This window comes from Phalaenopsis equestris, unplaced genomic scaffold (assembly GCF_001263595.1).
Source record: "Phalaenopsis equestris unplaced genomic scaffold, ASM126359v1 Scaffold000761, whole genome shotgun sequence".
NCBI classification, from domain to species: Eukaryota; Viridiplantae; Streptophyta; class Magnoliopsida; order Asparagales; family Orchidaceae; genus Phalaenopsis; species Phalaenopsis equestris.
Window position 1 is genome coordinate 505,790 of NW_018165201.1, and position 21,612 is coordinate 527,401.

The 21,612-nt window shown below is 35.6% G+C and overlaps 1 protein-coding gene across 1 annotated transcript in view; it reads right to left on the bottom strand.

Moving 5' to 3' along the window:
• Positions 1–20,817, bottom strand: part of LOC110030892 (protein trichome berefringence-like 7) — a 41,117-nt gene extending 20,300 nt beyond the window's left edge. The window contains exons 1-2 of the mRNA XM_020733867.1: positions 19,625–20,817; positions 153–311 (exon numbers count right to left, since the gene is read on the bottom strand). Of these exons, the coding sequence (XP_020589526.1) occupies positions 153–311; positions 19,625–20,439 (974 nt within the window). The 5' untranslated portion in view covers positions 20,440–20,817. The remainder of the gene's footprint in view (positions 1–152; positions 312–19,624) is intronic.
• Between the last annotated feature and the right edge of the window lie 795 nt (positions 20,818–21,612).

The window sequence follows — 21,612 nt, forward strand, 5'->3', positions numbered from 1 at the left end:
ATGAGTCCGTAATTCAAACAAAGAGAACATATTAGGCAGGAAAGTGCATTAATATAGAAATGAAATGGACTAGACAGAATAATTAGAAGATATCACCAAACTTCTAATCGGTTTAAATAATTTTCATCTTTATTTGAATATAACAGATATACCTCCAATGAGAAGGCTCAAAGGTCCTGAAGAAAACATGCGTCCTAGTACTGTTGATCGAAGATTCAACCCATGATGCCCATGTCCCCAACGCCATCCTGAAGGCAGAAGTTATAGGCATTCCGAGCTTTAGTGAGCTTCCAACCTGGAAATAGCAGCCCCTATTGTGAAAGACGTAATAGATAGAATATTGATCAGCGATGAAGAGAATGCCAAAAAGAAAGAGCTGGGTTAAAACAACAATCACAAGCGGAAATCATTATCTTTTTTCTAATGCGCTAAAATAGAATACAGAATCTCAAACATAAGAAATTGCAAATCATACTACAATAGGATCAGATATAGCAAAAAAATATATGGATTAAAGGCATACTCAATGTACATACTTATGTGCATGCAGCATAAAAATACACTAGCATAATGACTGCATGCAAATAGATATTAATTCATGCTATATGCAATAAATGAATAAATTGGTTGAATAAATGAAGAGAATGCCAGCTAACTAACTAAATTTGCTCATGATCAAACATGATATTAAATCAAGGATATTCTATGAAATGTTTTAACACCTACCATGAAGATATCACTCATGGCAACCTTACCGACCAAATTCTCAGTGTGCCATAGGAAGTCCTTTAATGAGCATGTCAGCTAATTGCTGTGGCAGGTATATATGACATGCATATTATGCCACTATCAATCTTTTCCTTGATAAAATGCTTATCCACTTTTACAGTTTTGTTCTGTCATGTAAAATTAGATTATGTGATATAGAAATTGCAACTTTGTTGTCACAAAAGATTTTAATTCAACTCTTTTAGAAATTTTTGATCCATAACACTTGACAAATCCATCTGCAATAAACAAATTAACTCCAACAAAGGTGCAATATCCTGAGAAAGATCTTCTATCATTGATATCACCTGCCCGATCTATATTCGTGCAGCGGTGTAGGTCTTCACCTAAAGATAACCTCTATTTGCCCTTCAAAAAGAAAAAAAAAATGATGACCTCTATTTTTAAACATAAGTCCTTTCCCTAGAATCCCTTTGAGGTATCTCAACATTCAAAATACAGCTTCAAAGTAAATTGATTAAAATTCAATCCTAGGATCTGGAAAACTCCATTCTGAGAAAATAATTTAGCTTTTCTAGGTCAAAATCAAACTTTGAAATCAAGCTTCTCCATCAAGTAATTAATCTCAAGATAGCCATCTCCATTTATAATAATGTCATCAATGTATATTATCTGGATGGTGATTTTACCTATAATGGAATGCTTGAAAGATAATGTGTCCAGCATTGCTTTGTGAGAACTCATGTCTCCTAACAACATTTCCAGAATGCTCAAACAAAGCTCTAGGAACCTAATTTAGTCCAAATATTGCTTCTTCAACTTGTACACTTTTACTCTTCCAAGAATTTCTTAAAATCCGGATGATAAGTCCAAATATACTTCTTGTTTAGTCTCCATTTAGAAATATATTTTTAACATCAAAAAAATTAAGTTCCAGTGTAAGAGAAATGACCATTCTGATTGAGTTAGTTTTAGGAATAGGAGCAAAAAACAAACATTGAGCTCAACACAAAGGTTTTTTGCTTCTCTTTGTATCCATATTTCCACCAACTTTACAATTTATAGTACATACCCATTTACACTCTTCAGTCTTCTTGCCTTCTGCAAGATCAATAACACTCAATGTGTTATTTTTCCGGAGGGCATTCACTTCTTCTTTCAGAGCTAATTTCCGATAAATATCACTTAATGCTTCTCGAATAATTCTTAAAACAAACAAATTAGAGAGCCTACTCAGAAATGCTCAATGAGTGCTTGACAAAATTTCAAATAACCAAATACTTTGCAAAGAGATGTTTAGTGCATGCTCAAATTCCTTTCCTACATGAAAATAGGAAAATCAAGATTTGACAAAAGCATGTTTAGAGATGAAGGAATAGGTGTGAAAGGTATGTTACTATGAGTTGAAAGAATATCACTCAGACAAATTGGATTGAATTTTTGCCAGGGAAATAACTAGAGCAGTAGTTCGTCTAAGCTTTTCCTCGTCTGCACCTAATGCTGGGGCAAATTATTTTGATTCATTGGAAATACTTCTCCCCTCTACTATGATAAAGTAACATCTACCAAAGGTTTTGTTTAGTGATAATACCATTCTAATCTCAATACTTTCACTAGTGTTTCCAATCATCTAAATTAATAAAGGGAATACACACTTATGGTATAGGCCAAGAGTTCAAAAACATTCCCTAAAAATTATCTTCCCCAAGTATGTTTTCCCCATGAGATGATTTTTTCTAAAAGAGAGGTTGATTCTCAACAAAATTAACACACATATTCTCAAAACATTTTTTAGTGATAAGGTTAAATTATTTACATCCCTTGAATTAGATGCTTAGCCAAGAAAAACATATTTTTCAGCCTTTGGACCAAGCTTTGACCAGAAAACATTGGGCATATACACGTTACAAATGCCAACCCAAAACTCTTAGAGAGAGATCTACAATCATGTACTAGGTAAGGAAAAAAAGAATTTTTAAACTTCTAAAGATATTTCAAATTTAAAAATTTGACATATCATTTGTTTATTAAATATAAGTAATCAAAAGTGTGTTACCCCAAAAGATATTTTGGAGCATTTATTGAATGCATAATGGCTTGAGAAACTTAAAAATATTGTCTATTTTTCTCTTTTGGAAAAGCCATTTTTGTTGTAGCATGTCATGACATTTTGATTGGTGAATTACACCTTTTTCTAGAAGGAATGTTCTCAAATATTGATTAAATTACTCAATCCCATTACCAATTCTTAGCATGCTAGTTATTGTTTCAAATTGATATACGATCATGAGAAAAAATTCTTTAAACCGTTGCTCGACTGCATTTTCTTTCCAAAAAGTAACAGTCCCAAACATTTTATTTTGCCAAAAAGTGTTCAAACATCAATAAGAAATAAGTAAAATGATTTTAAAGTAGAATATGACTTAAATGGAAAAGAAACAAGATGATCATTAGCAGAATAAAAAAATTCATAATGAAATTTGAACAATTGATTCCTTCAAACAATTCAGAAAATAAACCTTTGACATATGGAAGGTTAAGATGCCATAATTGAAACTGGAGTTTAACCCAAACCATTATAAAGAAAATCAAATATTATTACTTAAAGAAACTAAGCAGTTACAATTAACACACTTAAAAGGAAAAATATAACAACATGACATCCGGAAATCAAAAATAGCAACAAACACAACGTAAATAATCAAACTAGGGTGAGATCTTGAGGTGGTGGTGGTGATCGCAAGGTTTTGGACCTCTGACGAGGTAGCAAGGAGTGGGTGAAGGCTGGAAGGCGCGGCGACAACAAATGGTATGGACAGCGGCGGTGAAGGGGAGGAGTTGCGGCAAGGGCAGCAAGCTGGAAGGAGGCGAATGGATGGTTGGGTGGCTAGAACATAAAAAAAAATAAGTCAGAAAAGGTTGCTTCCGGGGGGCTGCAACGAAGAGCAATGTTGGCAGAAGCAACGAGGGATGCTGAGAACTGCAGGACAACAAGAGGAAAGTTGTACCGGGTGGTGGCAGCGAAAACAGGTGGCTGGATTGGGGAAAATGCAGGAAAAACAGTAAGATGCGACTGTTTAGGCGCCGCCTGCAGTATTGGACGGCGGTCGGGAGTGAAGTGGGGAGGAAGTGGAAAGGGATAGGGAAGATAACAACACACAAACCCTCACTTATAGCCGGAGTACCACCCAAGCCCTCGAATATAGCCCTCAAAGGGAGAAACAAATGCAAGCGGCTGACCTGACAGGAATCTGAGCCAAAACTGAACCCTAAACTCTAATACAACACATATATAGGAAATGACAAAAAAGGAATGAATAATAATAGGATAAAAAACATAAGAAAGAAAAAAAATGATTGTTCTGGCGCATCTCTCGTGATTGTGAAATCCAGCGGTATTGTAGAGGCTACAATACCGAGGATTTTTTTTTTGTGAGAAGCTCCCCATAAATCTCATAGGGTTAGGGGAGCTTCGAACTCATATGAACAAGTTTATGTCTCCTCGTAGTAGTCAGGTCAGCCTTGCTAAGGTATTAGGAATGACCTGTAGGCATTGACATTCCACGACAAGTCTTCATAGAATAAATATTCATCATTTTTTGGCACATATAGAGCTGGAGTTGTATATAGATGTAGATTTCTACAATGTAACTCTCGAGCCCTTGAATTTGAAACCTGCTTCTTCCACTTCTCGTACTCAGTGGAATGTAGTTGATAAACAATTTTTGTGAGGAGAAATCAACTCTGGAATGAAATCTGTAGCAAGCCACGCCACTCTCACTAACAACCACTCAGGAGAGATCTCTTTATCTTCACTAATAGAACGTGAAGCCCATTAAATAATTTTTTTCCATTCAAGCTCCCAAGACAATTTTCAAAATTGTGGTTCATCATGCTTGTCTGGACATCTGATGATGGGTACACTGATACATAGAATTTAATATTTGAATAACTTCATATAGTCTTCCCAATGTGGCACACAATATAGCCTCATTTCTAACATGTTGTCATCCCTCAATAGGGGTAACTCAGAAAGGAGTTTATAAATCTAAAAAAGTTTGAATTTCTCTTATCTAGGGTTATCGGGTGTTTGGTGTTGGTTCCTCAAACTTAGGACCATCTTGGACTGTCAATGTAAATCTTGTTGAAATCTCCTTTATTCCCTCAATTGAAGCTACGTGCTTTTCTTCCTCATCTGTTGGAATCTGATCTTTCTCCTTTATGTCCTCACTTTCTTCAATGTCAATTATGTCATTGTGTCATTGCTTCTTTCTTCAACAACTCCCTGCTTAATGATATATATGTCATCCCCCTGGATGTACAATCTGCTTCAATATGTCTAAATCTATGGCACTTCAAACATTTTCTGATTGGGATGGATTTTTGAATATAGATTGGTGTCCTCTGTTCTCCACTATGAACTAGGGACTCCTTAAACGAGTCAGCTTGGATGTTCCCCCAAGTGTAATCTGGCTGTAAGATCATGAAGTTGAACTATACTTGTAAGATGTGGCGGTCGCTCTGTGATGTGGTCTCTCTACTTCTGAAACTATGGTCTAAACATTCTGACAAAAGTAAGCTAGTAGAATCTCCCGCCGCATCTCTCGCTTCATCTTGGACTAGCTAGTAATTTTATCTTTTCCATCACCCTGGAGTATGGACTTCAGATTCTCCCTATAGAAACATCATAGTTAGTCTTTCTTCCTTGTTGAAATTCTTCTTATGGAAGAGATTCATCTCTTTCTTCCGTTTAACTCTCCAGATCTCGGTCGAGGATAATCTCCCCCTGGGTCCCATCATCAATTTTTGCAAGTCTCTGCTAAAGGTGACAGATCTTCTACTATATCTCATCCCAGGTAGGGTTCGACATGTATCTCCTTGGTGACATGGCTAAGTTTGAGATTTGTTGAAGTGGAAAGGGTATTTGATGGTAGGAAGAAAATTTTTTATTTATAGTGGTTGCCAGGAAACCCTAGGATAGGACTAAGGTTAGGCTAGCTCTGATACCAAATGAAACTAGAGTTAACCCAAACCATAATAGAGAAGCAAATATTATTATTTGAAGGAACTGAGTGGTTAAAATCAACACACATTAAAGGAAAAATATAACAACACGATACTCGAAAATCAAAAATAGCAACAGACATGACAAATAATTAAACTAAGGTGGGATCTCGAGGTGGTGGTGGTGCTTAGCAGGGGTTTGGTCTCCGACGAGGTAGTACAGAGTGGGTGAGGCTGGAAGGTTTGGCGATAGCAAAAGGTGTGAATGGCAGCGCGGAGGGGAGTTGCAACAAGGGCAACAAGCTGAAGTAGAAGCATGGCTGGTTGTGTGGCTGAGACGGTAGAAAACAACAGGAAAAAGATGTTTCTGGGAGGCGACGAGGACAAATGTCAGTGAAGCATTGGAGGATGCGGGGAACTGCAAGATAGAAAGAGGACAGCTATCCCGGGTGGTGGCAGCGAGGACATATGGTTGGATTGGGGACATTGCAGGGAAAACAGCAAGGGGCGACCGCAACAGTGGAAGCTAGTCGGGAGTGATATGGGGAGAATGTAGAAAGAATAGAAAGATAAACACTTGGAGAGATACAATTGTAGCACTACCCAAACCCATTTTGGAGGCTCTCACCACGACATTGCTCTACCCATTTTGTGAGCAGTGGGATGCTAGCCAATTTTCTGGATAGGTTCCTTCTTACCTCTTTAGGCATCCTCCCCCTCCCAAATGGCTCAAGGCAAATGTTGATGGTGCTCTTCTACCCTCCGGAATCATCGGCACCGATTGCATCATTAGGGATGAGACATGTAGCAGTCTATTTACCATGAGACAGTATTTTTCACATTGGAACAATGCGGAAGTTGAGCTCCAAGCCATTAAATCTCTTCAAATTATTTGCCAACCATGGATGCTTGAGTGCAAAGGGATCATTATTGAGGGAGATACTACAAATATCATGCAATTTCTACAAAATTCTATAAAGCAAGACATATGGGGACAACAACCATCTATTGCATCGGGTTTTGCCTTTTTGCTAAACTTTAAACAAGCTTTGTTTTTTCATATACCTCGGAAATATAATAGGGCCGCCCATTTTTGTGTTAAACGTGCCCTTAGGGGATGTTTTGATGCATGTACAAGATGACAAAGAACTTATATATAATAGATATCACTTTGTATAACATAGATGCATACATGTATAGTTTTGTATTTTTTTATAGTAATTCAAATGCACACTTTCAAGAATACAACCCTTGAAGGGAGAAATTGATGTCGGTATCTGTACTAACAGAAATTTGAGTCAAAACTGAAGTCCAAACCCTAATACAACACATATATAGGAAAGAACTAAAAAGAAATGAAGAATAATAAAGAAAGCATAAGAAAGGAAAACGGAATTGTTTCGGTCAGTCTCCCACAATTGTGAAATCCCATGGAACTATAACAGCTAAAATACCGTGAATTTTTTTTTTTATACAGGAATCTCCTATGTCAATAACATTACTTAATCATTAGCAAAGATTGAACTAGCACTATCAAATCCATAAGCTTTTTTATTCTAGGAAACTATTTCATCATACAACCCATTAATTTCTCAAGCATTTCTAATCCTTTGACAATTTGTTGATGGGAAGAAGATATATAAATCAGATTTTAGGGTGATTTTTTTTCTGAAATTATAATATGTCGTTTGCCTGCAATCTACAAAAAACTACCAAAAGCTATTATAAGCATTTTAACACTAAAACATGTATAATAAAAAGTAAACAAATGAGAACATTTGGAAATTTGACAGAAAGCCCATGAATCTAAAGTCAGAGGACTGGTATTTTCAAGGACGGAAACACCAAAGAATTGCTTCCTCTTTGTGTCATAGAAAATATAAGAGCATTAGGTGATGAATATGATTTTAGTAGTTTATCATGAAAAGTGCCAAAATAGTCCCTTGACTCTTTGTATGGGGTTATTTTAGTACCAAATTCTGTAAAAGTGCCTATTTAATCCCCAATATTCTTTAATATGGGCTGAAAAAAATCCCCACCGAAAAACTATTTCAACCCTAATTTAAAAACCCTGGAGACTATTTTAGGACTTTTATAGACTATAGGATTAAAGTGACTTCATATAAATAATCAGAGGAATACACTGAATGGATATGAATCAGCCTCATTGTAAATGAACTCTAATCTCCAGGTTTGTTTGGCAGCCATTGAGTAGTCACTTGTTAGACAGGCATCTACCACACCATCCGCCTCATGCTCCATTAAGTCGACATCGAGCCCGCCAAATAATTTGAAGACTTATGCTAGGCACAAGTCTAAAAGGAAAATTTAGTCATTTGTTAGTTATTATTTTAGGGTATAAATAGGGCTTAATATGTTTAGGGTTATGTTATATGTGAATGTTGTCATGAGTATCAGGGTTAGGGTTTGAGAGAAACTCGCCTGCCTCTCAAATTGTAGACTTATATTTTATGTATTTGGGATTGTATTGCTTTGTTTTGGCAAAGATGGAATATAATCTATGATTTTTGCCCTAATTTATGCAGAAACTTATCTCATTCCAATCAAATTAGTATCAAAGTGAGGGACAAATATCATTCTAAAATCACTATGGTATCCTACCTGTCTCAGCGACAATTTCATCTACGTTGCTCGGTGTCACCTTCGTGATTGAACCTCACAATACAGTTTCCATTCAAGCTAGCTAGGAAGCCAACGATAGGATCACAACATCGTCTTTGCAATACAGTCCTGATTTGAGCTAGCTGGGAAGCCAACAACAGGATCGATGCGTCGCATTCGTGACCAAACCTCACAATACAATTGAGATTCCAGCCAGCTAGAAAGCCAACAATGGGATCGCGACATACACATGAGTTTCATCATCATGAACGAAAATCATCATGGGGGTAATAGCGACCAAATAGACGCTTTGGAAGAAAAATTAGAGAGAGGTGAGCCAAATCAAATCTGGAATGGAGGACTGTTTCTCGTCCTTAAAGGAGTGATTCATTGCTTTAGAAGAATTGAAGAAGTTTGTAGAGTTTCACGCAAACCTATCGCCGCCTGATACAAAATTGAGTGATGACGTCTGAAGTGGGCGCGAGCCAGATCAATCAAAAAAATTCAAGCGACACCAGGGCCGCGTTGCTGCACTAGGCAGATTTGGAGCTGTTGGATCGAGCAAAGGAATAGGGAATGGCCTCGAGCGAGAACACTTAAATGAATAGTGAGACATACGGATGGTCGGAACGAGTAGCAACAGGCATAACAAGATAGCACGTAATGCAGAACTGGAGAAAATCAATTGAAAGGATTTTGACCTGGAACAAGAAACTGTGGTGCGTGGGACTTTTGCCGAGAGCTGCAGCCAACTGCATCAGTTGCATTGGCTGCGATAGGCTTCCGAGTGCAAGGCATTTCAAGATCCTATGGGAATGAGTGACTTGTTACGGGGCAAGCCAAACATGTGGAAGAAAGAAAATCAATACAATTGGAGGAAGGTAACCCAACCCCAACTTCATGGGTGGAACAATCTTCAATAGAAAAAATTAGGGAGGCTCATGCCTAAGAAAAAAAAAAGATGACCTTCTTTGAAGGAGAGGATGCATATGGTTGAGTTTATCGCATATAGAGAAATACTTTGTTGTTAAGGATCTGACGGAGGAAGAAAAATTAATTGCAACGGCCTTGTGTTTAGAAGGAAGGCTTTAGATTACATCAATGAAGGAAACAATGTCAACCAATCAGAACATGAGAAGAATTCAAGGATTGATTGCCGGAGTATTTCAAAACCACGGAGGAAGGGGATTTACACAAGAAATTTTTTTTGCAGTGGTCCAAGAAGTGTACATCATGGATTGGAGGGAAAAATTTGATATGTTATCTAGTTGTTTAAAAGGGATGTCAGAAAGTGTTAGAAGGAAACTTTAAGAGACCAAAAGATTGGTGAAAACGATGAAATTAGCACATTTAGTTGAAGAAAAAAAAAATACAATGAAATAAACTACTAGGAGCAACACAAGTGAAGAGAAAATATATATAGTGGGATTCCAGAGGGAGGTCAATGGGACAAGAATAATGGGTCATGATCGAGGGTGAGGGTAACATTCAAATGTCTTGTAGAGATCGAGATTCAGGAGAAGCAAACCAACAAATTACGCTTTCTGTGTGATGAGAGGTTTGTCCCAGGACACCGTTGTAATGATCGGGCTTACAGGTTCTCACTGTGTATGACAAGGAGAAGGCAGGGGATGAAGAAACAGAGGAGGTTGTGATGAAGGAGAAAGAACTCATCACTTTGATATGACAAAAATCTCATTAAACTAGGATGTGGGGCTAACAAAAAATCACACTATGAAACTTCAGAAACAGATCGGAGAGCAGAAAGTAGTGGTGTTGGTAAATAGTAGGGTCACCACAACTTCATCTTTACTCAAATAGTGAAACAATTGGGGGCTTGAGATGGTTCACACAGGAATTTTTGGAGCCATGAGGGGGACGAAACAAATGGATAAGAGCAGTGGAGTTTGTAAAGAGGAGATTTTAACACTGTAAGGTATTCAAGCGATAAAGATTCTTAGGGGGGCTAAAATGAATTGAAAACTCCTGAAAATGGAATTCTAAGAGAGTGACAAGAAGATGGTGCTTCACGGTAACCATAGTTTGTGCAAAAGCTTGATGACTCTCAAGACCATGGTTCAAGAAATAAAGGATGTAGGGTTGGGATTCTTGATTGATTTGCATAACATTAAAGTAACAAGACATAGAGTTGGCAGAGATTCTGACAATGATCTAACTCCTACAACAATTCACAGAAGTTTTTCAGTTCTCATGTGGATTGTCGCCCCAGATGGAACAAGAGCATGCAATAACCCTATAATTGAGGGTTTCTCCCATTGATATGTGCCCATACCGCTATCACAAGCAACGGACAAAATGACTACCATGGGCAAAATATTAGTAAAATACATCGTATAATATAGATTTTCATACCACTCCTTTTAAAATCTTGTATGACAGCGATCCACCTTATTTGGAACATTATGAACACAGTACTACGTCGGTGTCTCTGGTAGATCAGTACTTACATTAGATGGACAAGATGTTAGCAAAATTGAAGGAACAATTATTGAAAGCACAACTTCTAAAAAATAGGTTGATGGACATCGGAGGGATGTGCAATTTGTGATAGGAGATAAAATCTATCTAAAAATTTAGCCCTATCGGCTGAAGAAATGCCAGAGGCTAGAATGAAAAGCACTCCCCCACTCTATTTTGATCCTTATGAGATCACTAAGTGCTTTTGGGAGATGGCTTATCATTTAAACTTGTCGCCTTTGAATCCAAACAGTGTTCCAATTGGTAACTAACAGTCAATTTAAACTTAGCAAGACACAAATTAAATTTCAGATTCTCTTAGCCCTAATATAAAATTTTGATTAGACCACTAACTTAAATGAGCTAGGGTTCTATTAAGGTTCATTTGAATCCAAGAGGGAATTGGGACTAGCCATTCACTAAGGTCAAGGAGACCACCTAGAGGTTACTAAAAAATGGTCTGAAGTAGATAAATGAAGGCTAAAATTTTGAGTCAAGTCTTCATCACTAAATGTAAGGTCAACACCACTCATTCTATAAGGTTTCAAAATAAGATAAACTAACATTAACTTCATTCCACTTGTATGGTGTTACAAAAAATAGTTTATTTGGCTTTCGAAAACAAATCAATTGTACTCTTGAGCAAAGTTCATTGTAGCACTTTGCAACCGTTAAATCCATCCAAATATCATGACGTATAAGGAGAATCAACTAGATTGACCCAAATCTTCTCAATGAAAAATTATTAACAATAATTTAAACAAAACTAACCAAATCACAATCATTGACAAACCATTCATACAAAGCTGCTTTAAAGTCGACTTCAATCCCAACATATAGAAAGAGGTATGAATTAACCATTTAATATCACTAGACTGAGCCATCAAACTTTCCATGTTATTTGAAGATAAACTCCATGATTTCAAATTAGTTTTAGGCCCAACTATCGAGTAAGATGAGTGATTAAAAATCATAGTTATAATATATTAAAAATAGATCATTTTTCATGTTTATTGCACTAATTAAATTTATATTGTCAAGAAGTACCATAGAAAAAAGATTCAAAAGATTAAGAAAAATGTTTCGGATAGCACCGCGATTCTAGGCTCATAACGTTGCAACGCCTAATTGAACCGAAACGAGCAATAAACCAAAGAGCACAGTGTCATGCCACTAGGTTTTAGCCATGCAGTGCAAGATGACAAGTGTGTTGGTTGTAATCGTCCATTTGCTCTCAGTAATAATATTTATTGTTTATATTGTGGTTTGAATTAACTCTGATATCAATAAATTTAAGACTTAAATGAAAATCCTCCTACTTCCCCTTTTTATAGAATTCTCCTAAATTTTACTCTCACCTTCCAGTACCTTTGATAATTCTCTGATTTCCGAATGATCAACACTCATATCAGTAGGTGGGTGAGAATGGACAGCAAACTTCTTATCTATTTGTGGGAGCAAGAAACTAGAGGAGGGAAGCAGCAGTTGCAGGGCAAATTGAAGGTCAGCTGCAACAAGAAGACTTATGGCTATAATGGCTAGGGGGAAAATAACAAAGAGGAAAATAGAGATAGATAGTGATTGCAGGAAAAGGTTTGGAGGTTTTAAGTTGGCAAATTTTATTTCATTTAACTAGCCTATAAAATAGATTCCTAAATCCCTATAATTAAATTTGAATTAAAATTAACCCATAATTAATAATAATAAGTATGCTTTAAAATATCTTAACCCTAAAATAAAGCATAGCCGCAAAATCTAGACATGAATTATGGAACTAACTTTCCACAATTTAAGGAAACAAAATTGCATTGAAATAGCAAAAAATTTACTAAATCTAGGAACTCTTTCTTAAAAATAAGTAATTTCTTCCCAAATCTAAGAAAGAACAAATGTTATCTACATGTAAGCAAGAGATTCAAATAATTTTCTTGTTCGACCTGTCATCTCCATCTAAAACTCTTATTGGCATCAACTAATGCACCAAAATTAGTGTTTAAGTTAAGAAAATATTGTCTGCTCATAAATCCTTGGGCTAATCAGTTCACTTTGGAGTAGGGGAGGCCTTGGAAACTTTCTAAAATAAGGTAGAGATCCTCCTAGATCATTTTCGCAGATCATGTCCAACACCCCCCACCCCCCCTACTTTTATTGTATTGTTTAGGTAGAAAATGTGACGAAGATACAAGCAATTAGTCTAGAAGTATATTGTATTGTTTAGGTAGCTTGCCTTTTCATTAAACATTATAATGCAATTGAAAATATACTCTATTTAATATATTGTAGCGGCATGTTTGAAAGTAATGGTCATTGAAGAGAGGAATAAAGATGTACTTATCCGTAGCAACAGTTTTAGATGAAAATGTTTTGATATTTGATGTTGGACATTTTAATTGCATTATAAAAAAATTTGTTTGCACCTATAAAAGATAGTTTTCCTTTGCTTGATCATTCAGGTGCCTCTTCCTTTTCCAAATCTTCCTTGAACAGAAAGTACATGCTTTTAGTATTCAGGGCGGATTATAACAGTCTGAGACGAGAATCAGGTCTTATGATAAAAAACTCTGCCGTGGAGACCCCCTTAATAATAATGACTTCTCTCCTATCATTGTTCAAAAAGTAAAGTTTCTTCTTTCTATAATAGATGTCGTAGGTGATGTTAATGCCAAGAGTCCTCTTAATCAATCTAATTGAAGCATAGGTGGTAATACTGTGTCCTCTCCTTGAGATGTGGCAATAATTCCAATAGTTCTCTTGTCCTCTTTCAACGGTGACATTTTTATCCAAATACAGTTTCCAATAAACTACTTCTAAATGGCCCTTGTTCTGACAGTGCTTGCTATACAGCCTATCCGTTGACCTTTTATCACTCTATTGCTGCTTGTTCTTTTGTTCACGGCTTCAAAAAAACTTTTCAATTTGACCAGCTTTATTCCTCTCTTCAACGGCCGTAACTTTCAAACATGCTGCTACAATATAATAAATAGAGTATAATTTCAATTGCATTATAATGTTAAATGAAAAGGCAAGCTATCTAAACAATACAATATACTTCTAGACTAATTGCTTATATCTTCGTCACATTTTCTATCGTCTAATAATCATTATTTATATTTGATGGGATAGAACTAAGCTTTCAAATGTCTCTCGAATTATGACCATATCATATGTGACAAAATGCATAAGGAGACGTCTTGAGTCGAGCAAACAAAGATAATACATAGACCTGAGTCAAATTATGAAAGAAAAAATAAATCTAAGAGACCTTCAACCAATTATCTGCCTTTTCAACTTACCACGTGTAATCAATGAAAAGCAAGGCCAGCTTATCATCCACCTTAAAAGAGGTTGGTGTTGGTCTTTGTCAACTAAAAGATGTTAAAATTCATCATCAATATCCTCAATAAATCAAGGGTTAGCATAACTTATGAAATGATCTCCTTCATTCATTACTTATTGATGATCATAGTTAAGCCATTTACTCCATCAAATTTTCCAATAAAGTTTCAAGTTCAGATATGTTGGAACTAACTTTCATGAAGAATTATTTCCACTTATATGGTGACAAGTTTCCTTAATCTTCTAGCCTTGTATTGTTTATGCATGCTCAATTTGTACCCATTCTACGCCACTAGCGTATACTTTTTTTTTATTGCCTCTAGCCCAGCTCTATTACCAAAAATTAACCAGAACCCTTCTAGGATAATAAAATTAGTGCCCAACCTCCAAGTGGATTCAGAAAATGATTTTGTGTGGTAGTATGTAATGATGTGTCCCTCAGTTCCCATAAATTGAGATTGAGCAATAAGCTACTCAAACAAACTACTCATGACAAACAAGATCGCAAAAGACCACCCACAAACTTTTGACTATTTTATCAAATAGATCTTCGAGAGCTTAAGAAAGAGTGCCCAATGCAATAGGACTACGCTCACAACCAAAAAAATCTGTCTGAGATAAGTAATACTAGAACATTGCATAAAAATGAAATGGCACATTACTAAAGTGAAGCTAGGACTTTTATCAAAAAATCTCCTATCATTTTTTCTTCATTTTAATCCCTCTTTGTTAATAACTTTGATAATTCTATGATTTTCCATAGAAGGATAAGCAATGATTTGAGCACATGTAGCTCTATAAATGAACCAATGCACTAGATGAATAATTCAAACTCGACTTGATTAAGACTTGAATATGTTCGTTTAAATTTATAAAAAGATAAGCTTGAATAATTTAATAAAACTCGGTTCTTAAATGAACTAAACATGAACATAGTCGAACTTGTTCATTTATGTTCACCAACAAACTCGTTTATTGTACAACAAGTAACTTATTAAATACTCAATATTAAACTTAAATATAGCCAGTATCATATATGATGTATTTTTTAAATAAAATTTGATTAGTTATAAATTATTTAATTATAAATTTAATAGTAATATATTATTATATCAATAATATTTTAAGATTAATTCTTACTTATATATTTATTTTATTATTAATTGTTAACTATTTAAAATTTAACAGGATAGATTTTGAAAATGAGTATCACCTTTGTTCGTTCTTTTCTATTATGTTTGATCTGTTTATCTTTGATTTTTTTTCAATTATTTCTATAACTGATAATTGGTTTCACATTATGAGTTACTTTGTGATACTAGTTCAATTAATTTTTTTTACTCTTGTTTCAATATTTTTTATGTATCTAAGAATTCATTCTTATAAGAATATATCTATTATAAATACTAGATGACAGCATGTGGGTTAATTCTTTTATTTATATGATTTATTCAATTATTTATTTATTTTTATTTGTAAAATTATTTATTATATTTTTTACATGAAAATCTAAATACTTGTTCAAATTTTTAGCTCGTTTATTGGCCCGTTTAACTACTCGTTCACTTATCAAAAACAAATCAAATTCAAACATTGAAAATTTTAAATAAGTCGAGCTTGAACAATATGTGAAAGCTCGACACAAGCTCAAGCCGAAGCTCAAGCCGAACATGAACAAAACTTATAATTGTACAAAGCCAAGTCCAAACTATGATATACTCGGCTCAACTCAATTCGATTATAGCCTTAAGCACATGGAGGAGAATGGATAGGAGTAAAATTTCTTCTCTATTTGTGAAATCCAATAATCAGAGAAAGATAGAACTAGGAGCAGTATAGAATCCTGAAAAACCAATGGCTAGAAGAAGGGTTAAGAACTTGCAACTATAGTCGTAAAGTTCAGTTATATTGACCGGATGGAGAAGATAAAAAAAATAGAGAGAAAGGAAAGTATGAAAAAATTTGGAGGCTTTATATTAAAAAGTTAATTTTATTTAATTAGCTTATAAAATAGATTCCTACGTCCCTATTTATAAATCTAAGTATAAGGGGACCTCAAAATTAAATCTAATATAACAACATAAATATTCTTTGAAATAGCTATATTCTTAAAATAAAGTAACAAACCCTATGTTTTAGAACTTAATCATGAATCTAACTCTCTATAATTAAAAAAAAACAAAATTCTAAAAAAAGAGCAACTAATCTCCCAAAATTTTAGAAATTAACCCTAAATTTAGAAGCTTTTTCCTAAAAAATTAACCACCTCCCTTTTAAAGTTTAGAAACTAATTCTTAAATTTTAGGATTAGATAAATAGCATCTAGATGTAAACAAGTGATTTGAATAACTCCCTTGTCATGCACTAGTCATTAATTCACCCTAACTTCGGGCATTGTTTGGTCTGATCTCCCCCATTTGAAATTCTTCTTAGCAAAATATACAACAAAATCTTAATTTATGTTAAAAAGTATTAATTGACCATAAATTCTTGGACTAATGGTTTCATCATGAAGTGTGGGGGTCTTGGAGATCTTTTAAAATGTGATGGGAATCCTCCCAAATCATTCTAAGAAAATTGTCCTTTTTATCGAAATCATTTTACCCAAGAGGCTCTAATATCAAAATGGGGCATATTCAAACAGCAAACCAAAAGTCCAATGCAAGCTGCTAAAAAGGGTTATAACTTAGTACAGATTGCTAAGGCATGCCACTCACATTAATCACCCACTTCCTGCACACATACAATTGGAGAAAATGTGAGTCTGCCCTAAGGAATTCTTCCATTGGAAGTAGTCCAATGCTCAAATTGGTAAAATGAAGCATAAACATATGAAATAGAAGGTTATGCCTCGTCCTTCCTAAGGGAATTCAGAAAATTGTGATGGCCTTCGTACAAACAAATTATCTGTTGGCTTTTATAGATGTTAGTGTGAAGCATAGTTTGGTATTTTTTTGGAGATGAATTGCAGATAAAGGAAACACTTAGTTTCTAAGATTAGTTTGAACGAAGATGCTCATGACAGAGATAGTTTTTTGTCCAATCAAATCAATCAAAGATTTAAGAAATAAAACACATTGCTTATGAGTTCTATGGTAAACCATTCTATCTTTGAGAATGATGAATAGCCAACTAATGTAGCCAACAATTTGACTAAAGCCACAAGAGGTCTTTAAGGTAGTGTTGGGTTCCAGCTAAGCTAGACCATTAGAGAATAGAAATCATCTTAAGTTATGTAGTTGCTTTTATGATGCTGATTGAAAGCCTTCACATATTATTAAGTGATTTTTGACCAAGAATCAGAAGAGCAATTGGTTCAGCATAACTTTGGTGCATGATAATTGTAAAAGCGCAAATCTTTGTGCCATTGATTGGACAATCCAAAAATATCCTTCCTAGACAAATTATTTTGTAGGTTTTAAATTATTTTAATCTACGGTTTGGACTTGACATTTGCAACCCATAATTACTCCAAGATATCAATTTCAAGATTTAGTTCAATTTGTGAATTAAGATATTAGGAGTTAACACCATGGATGTGAAACTTCTGTAGAAGATTCTTGGAGAGTGTCTTTCAAGTTGATCTTGCTAATGAGAAACTTGCTTTAAGGTTATACTAATAAGATTCTTCAATATTTTACCTAAGTTTTACTGAGTGGATTGGATTTAAGCTTGCTCCATTGTGCCTAGATATCGGTTCATACTTTTTGGGCCATGATTCAAGCAACACAACCGAATATGATATTTTTGGGTGATTATTCATAATTCAAGCCAATTTTTGGCATGTTTGTTATGGATAAAGAGTAGAATTAATAGATGTTGGTGTTAACCCCATGCATACATGAGTGCTTGCAAAAGCATTCACTAAATGAAAAGGGGTGCCAGTAGTCTATGTGTTCATGGTTACTTTCAAAGTTTCATAGTCTACTTTCAAAACCTCCTTAATAAGTAATGGAGGTCTCTTCTTGTATAGTGAAATGTTTATTTGCCTTAATAAGCTTTCAATTTTTTTTTTATTATTTTTATTATTTTAAACCTCACAACCAATGCATCAGAAATACAAACTCTAATACCAATATGATCCAAAATGAGAGATCTCTATTACCATATAACTCTCTTATTTAACCCTAGATTCTAAGGGATTGTATATTTCAAGGACCAAATTTGTATCCAACTTGCTCATTTCGCATGCGAGAGGCATGGGGCGAAAAAAATTTTATCCAACTTAATTGTCTGAAGACTTGAGAAAAATTGGGATAGAATTACTTTTCGTATAGGAACAAGGTGGGCTTCTATAATAAGAATTCCAAATTATCATTTTCTTCATGGAGAGGAATAATTTCTTAGAATCAATAAAGATAAAAAGTAAATAAAACCTAGTACAAGTAATGGTCATGGAGATTCAAATATTAATTCTAAGAAACTAGAAAAGATGGCAATAATATATTCTTTCTTATTTCAATTATTTATCACTTTAGTCAAAAAAAACCCTCACCTGGGATTAAAAATTTCTCATAAAAAATCCTTACTAAACTTCTTTTGGCTGAAGGAGTTAGAATTTATCTTGAATTCCTGCTCACTCCAAGCTTCCACTTCTTTTATACCCATGAACACAAACATTAAATGCATGAAAATTTTCAAGCTTTTGTTGGACTTCAAGCCTCCTAGACTAAACAATCCATGCAACATGTAGATTTATACAACTTTCTAATCATTACATTCAAATATATTAAACTTCAAAATATTAAGAAATCTTAAGAACTACAAAGAAGAGTGCAACCAATGCAAGTTCTCAACAGCGGTTCCTACTCAGAGCCTTACGAATAAGCTTTCAATCACTGAGCTCCGATCATGCCCATTAAACATTTTCTATTTGCAAACAAAAGTAACAAAAAATTAGTCCTATTCAACAGGAACATTGGATGGATTTTATGCAATATAACAAGGAACGTTCATCGTTAATTTACTCATCCACAATCTCAGATTTCAATTGATTAGCAATTTATTTATGAGCACACATAGATATAATTGCTTTTTTAATTCATTTTCCACCATGGAAATAAGTTACCCTAGATATCTAACCTGAAAAAAAAAAAAAGATTTCTTTTTTTTTTCTGAATATCCCAAAATAGGTTCCAACTGCAAAAAGAATATCACCCTCATGTTCCTCAAAGTCATCAACTTAAAATTACAAGCATGTATGCATAAGTTCTAAAATATGTGATATAACTTATGAATTATTCAAACAACAAAACGAGAGATTTATCAAAAATTTACGGCAACAAGCATTCATTATCCTCCACTAATCAGGAAAAAAAAAAACTGCAATTTTCAGATAAAAAAATTACCATTTATATAGCATTAAAAGACAAATCTCCTAAAAAGCTTATCTTCACATGCCAAACTGGGAAAGAGGACCCAAAAACGAAGAGATTCGACTGAATATAGAACTTACACATCAAACAATTTAGTTGGCGTCCACCAATGTCCAGAATTAAAGATCAAAATATCAGAATCAACCCATCTTCGATTTATATTATCCATTTTATCAAGCTTCAGCGTCATTTTAACCCTCTTAGGCGCCAATCTAGGAGGAGGGCCCTGCTGCACAAGAAAAACTGAACGAAAGAACTCCACAGTGAAGTTATAAGATCTGAACCGAACCCCCAGAAACTGAATAGTCTTCGAGATTTCATTCCCATTGATCTCATAAACACTCTGTAAATCCTCTACTCCTGTCATCAGCATACAAATGAGAGATTCCCACTGCGTCCTGCTCATGGAATCTCCCACAAATACTATACGCTTACCACGAAGCCTCTCCAGAATCTCAAACGCATCAAATCTGGGAACTTCGCAGAGCCGAGGCCTCCACCTCCACCGCAGATAGTCTGTATCCTTCCTCCCATTGGCCAAGCAATTGAAGCCTCGTTCTGCAAAAGGGCAGATTGAGCTATTGTACAATGGGTATGAATCGGACGGCACCCAATTCCCCTCGAAGACATCGCAGACGTCGGTCATACCGGTGAACGCTGATACCTCGCCGGCATTCCCGCCGCGAGAGAGGTATCGGAACCAGTACAAGTAAAGAATGCAACACAGCACGAGCGCAAGGGAAATGAGGAAGAAGGAGAGGACGACAGCGTTAAAGAAGTATCCAGGTACGAACCATTTTCGATGGGCGGAAGTGGAGACTCTAGAGCTGCTGATGCTGATGGAGCGATAGCCGGGGCGAGTACAAACGCTCCGACTGAAGGCAGTAGATGCCATTTTGTTGCGGCAGAGATGGATTAGAGATCATGCGACACTCTGAGAGGATCGAGGTCGGTGATTGAAAGTTCATTGCTGTAATTAGTTAGAAAGGGAAGAGGAAGTTCAGGGGATTTCAGTTCCATCAGGGTATGGCTGGAACTGGGTACTCTCGATGAAGGATAAAAATGGAATCTTGCGGCCCTTTTCTAGGAATCTGAAACGATGAAACAAAGAAAATGGAATTTTGCTCGCAGGGAAGCGCCTGATTCGCTCTCCGCCACTCTCTCTCTCTCTCTCTCTCTGTTTTCGGCGGGTCTCGGGAGTTGGTGGAGCGAGATAGCGTAGCGGCTAACCGAGTGAGGCGAATAGGCGATTTTGGTTGGGTAGGACCGAACCTTCTTTTTTTGTACTTATTTAAAACAAACGTGGATGGCACTTCCAAAATCAACATATATATATATATGTGATGAATCGTTTTAGGGCAAGGTAGAGGAAAGGAAGAATTGAAGAAGAGAAGGCAAACAGACGGAAGAGGAAATGAAGAAGCGAGGAAAACGAAGTGAAGAATTGGGGCAGTCGAGCACAACAAGAGGAACCGAGAGGTCAAAAGTTTTTGAGGAGATTTTGCTTTTATAAATCGACTTGCCCGTGGATTCGGCGACGAGCAAAGGAGAGGAAGACGATTCGAGGGCAAGAAAGAAGTGACGTCAGTATCATATAGAGGTCGCGAGTGCGGGAGTTCCTGCACACTCGATCCTGACGAACGAACTGACAAAGAAGTAGAAGAGAGGCGGGGTTGATTTCTAGCAATGACGACTCTATCAAGCTTGAAGGAGGAATCGACATGGTTGTTGTGTAGAGGAAGAGGAAGACGAGAAGGGTTGAGTTCGTGCGGGAGACCAAGCTCTCAATCTAAGTCATTTGTGAGCAGGAAGGATGGAGAGGAGGGCTCTCGCGACTGTAGATGTTTGGAATCAGCTTTGGTGTGTGATATAAAAGCTCGACCGAGCCTTGCTGCTCAGTTCGGGTGATCTAGGGCACGAGATGGGATTAAGATAACTTACTTAATAATTTGAGTTATTATAACATATTCCTCAAACTTTATACCTAATTAAATTCAATATTATTGTTTAAAGGTAACTAGTACTAGTAGTAATAATAATAATAATAATATTATTATTATTATTATTA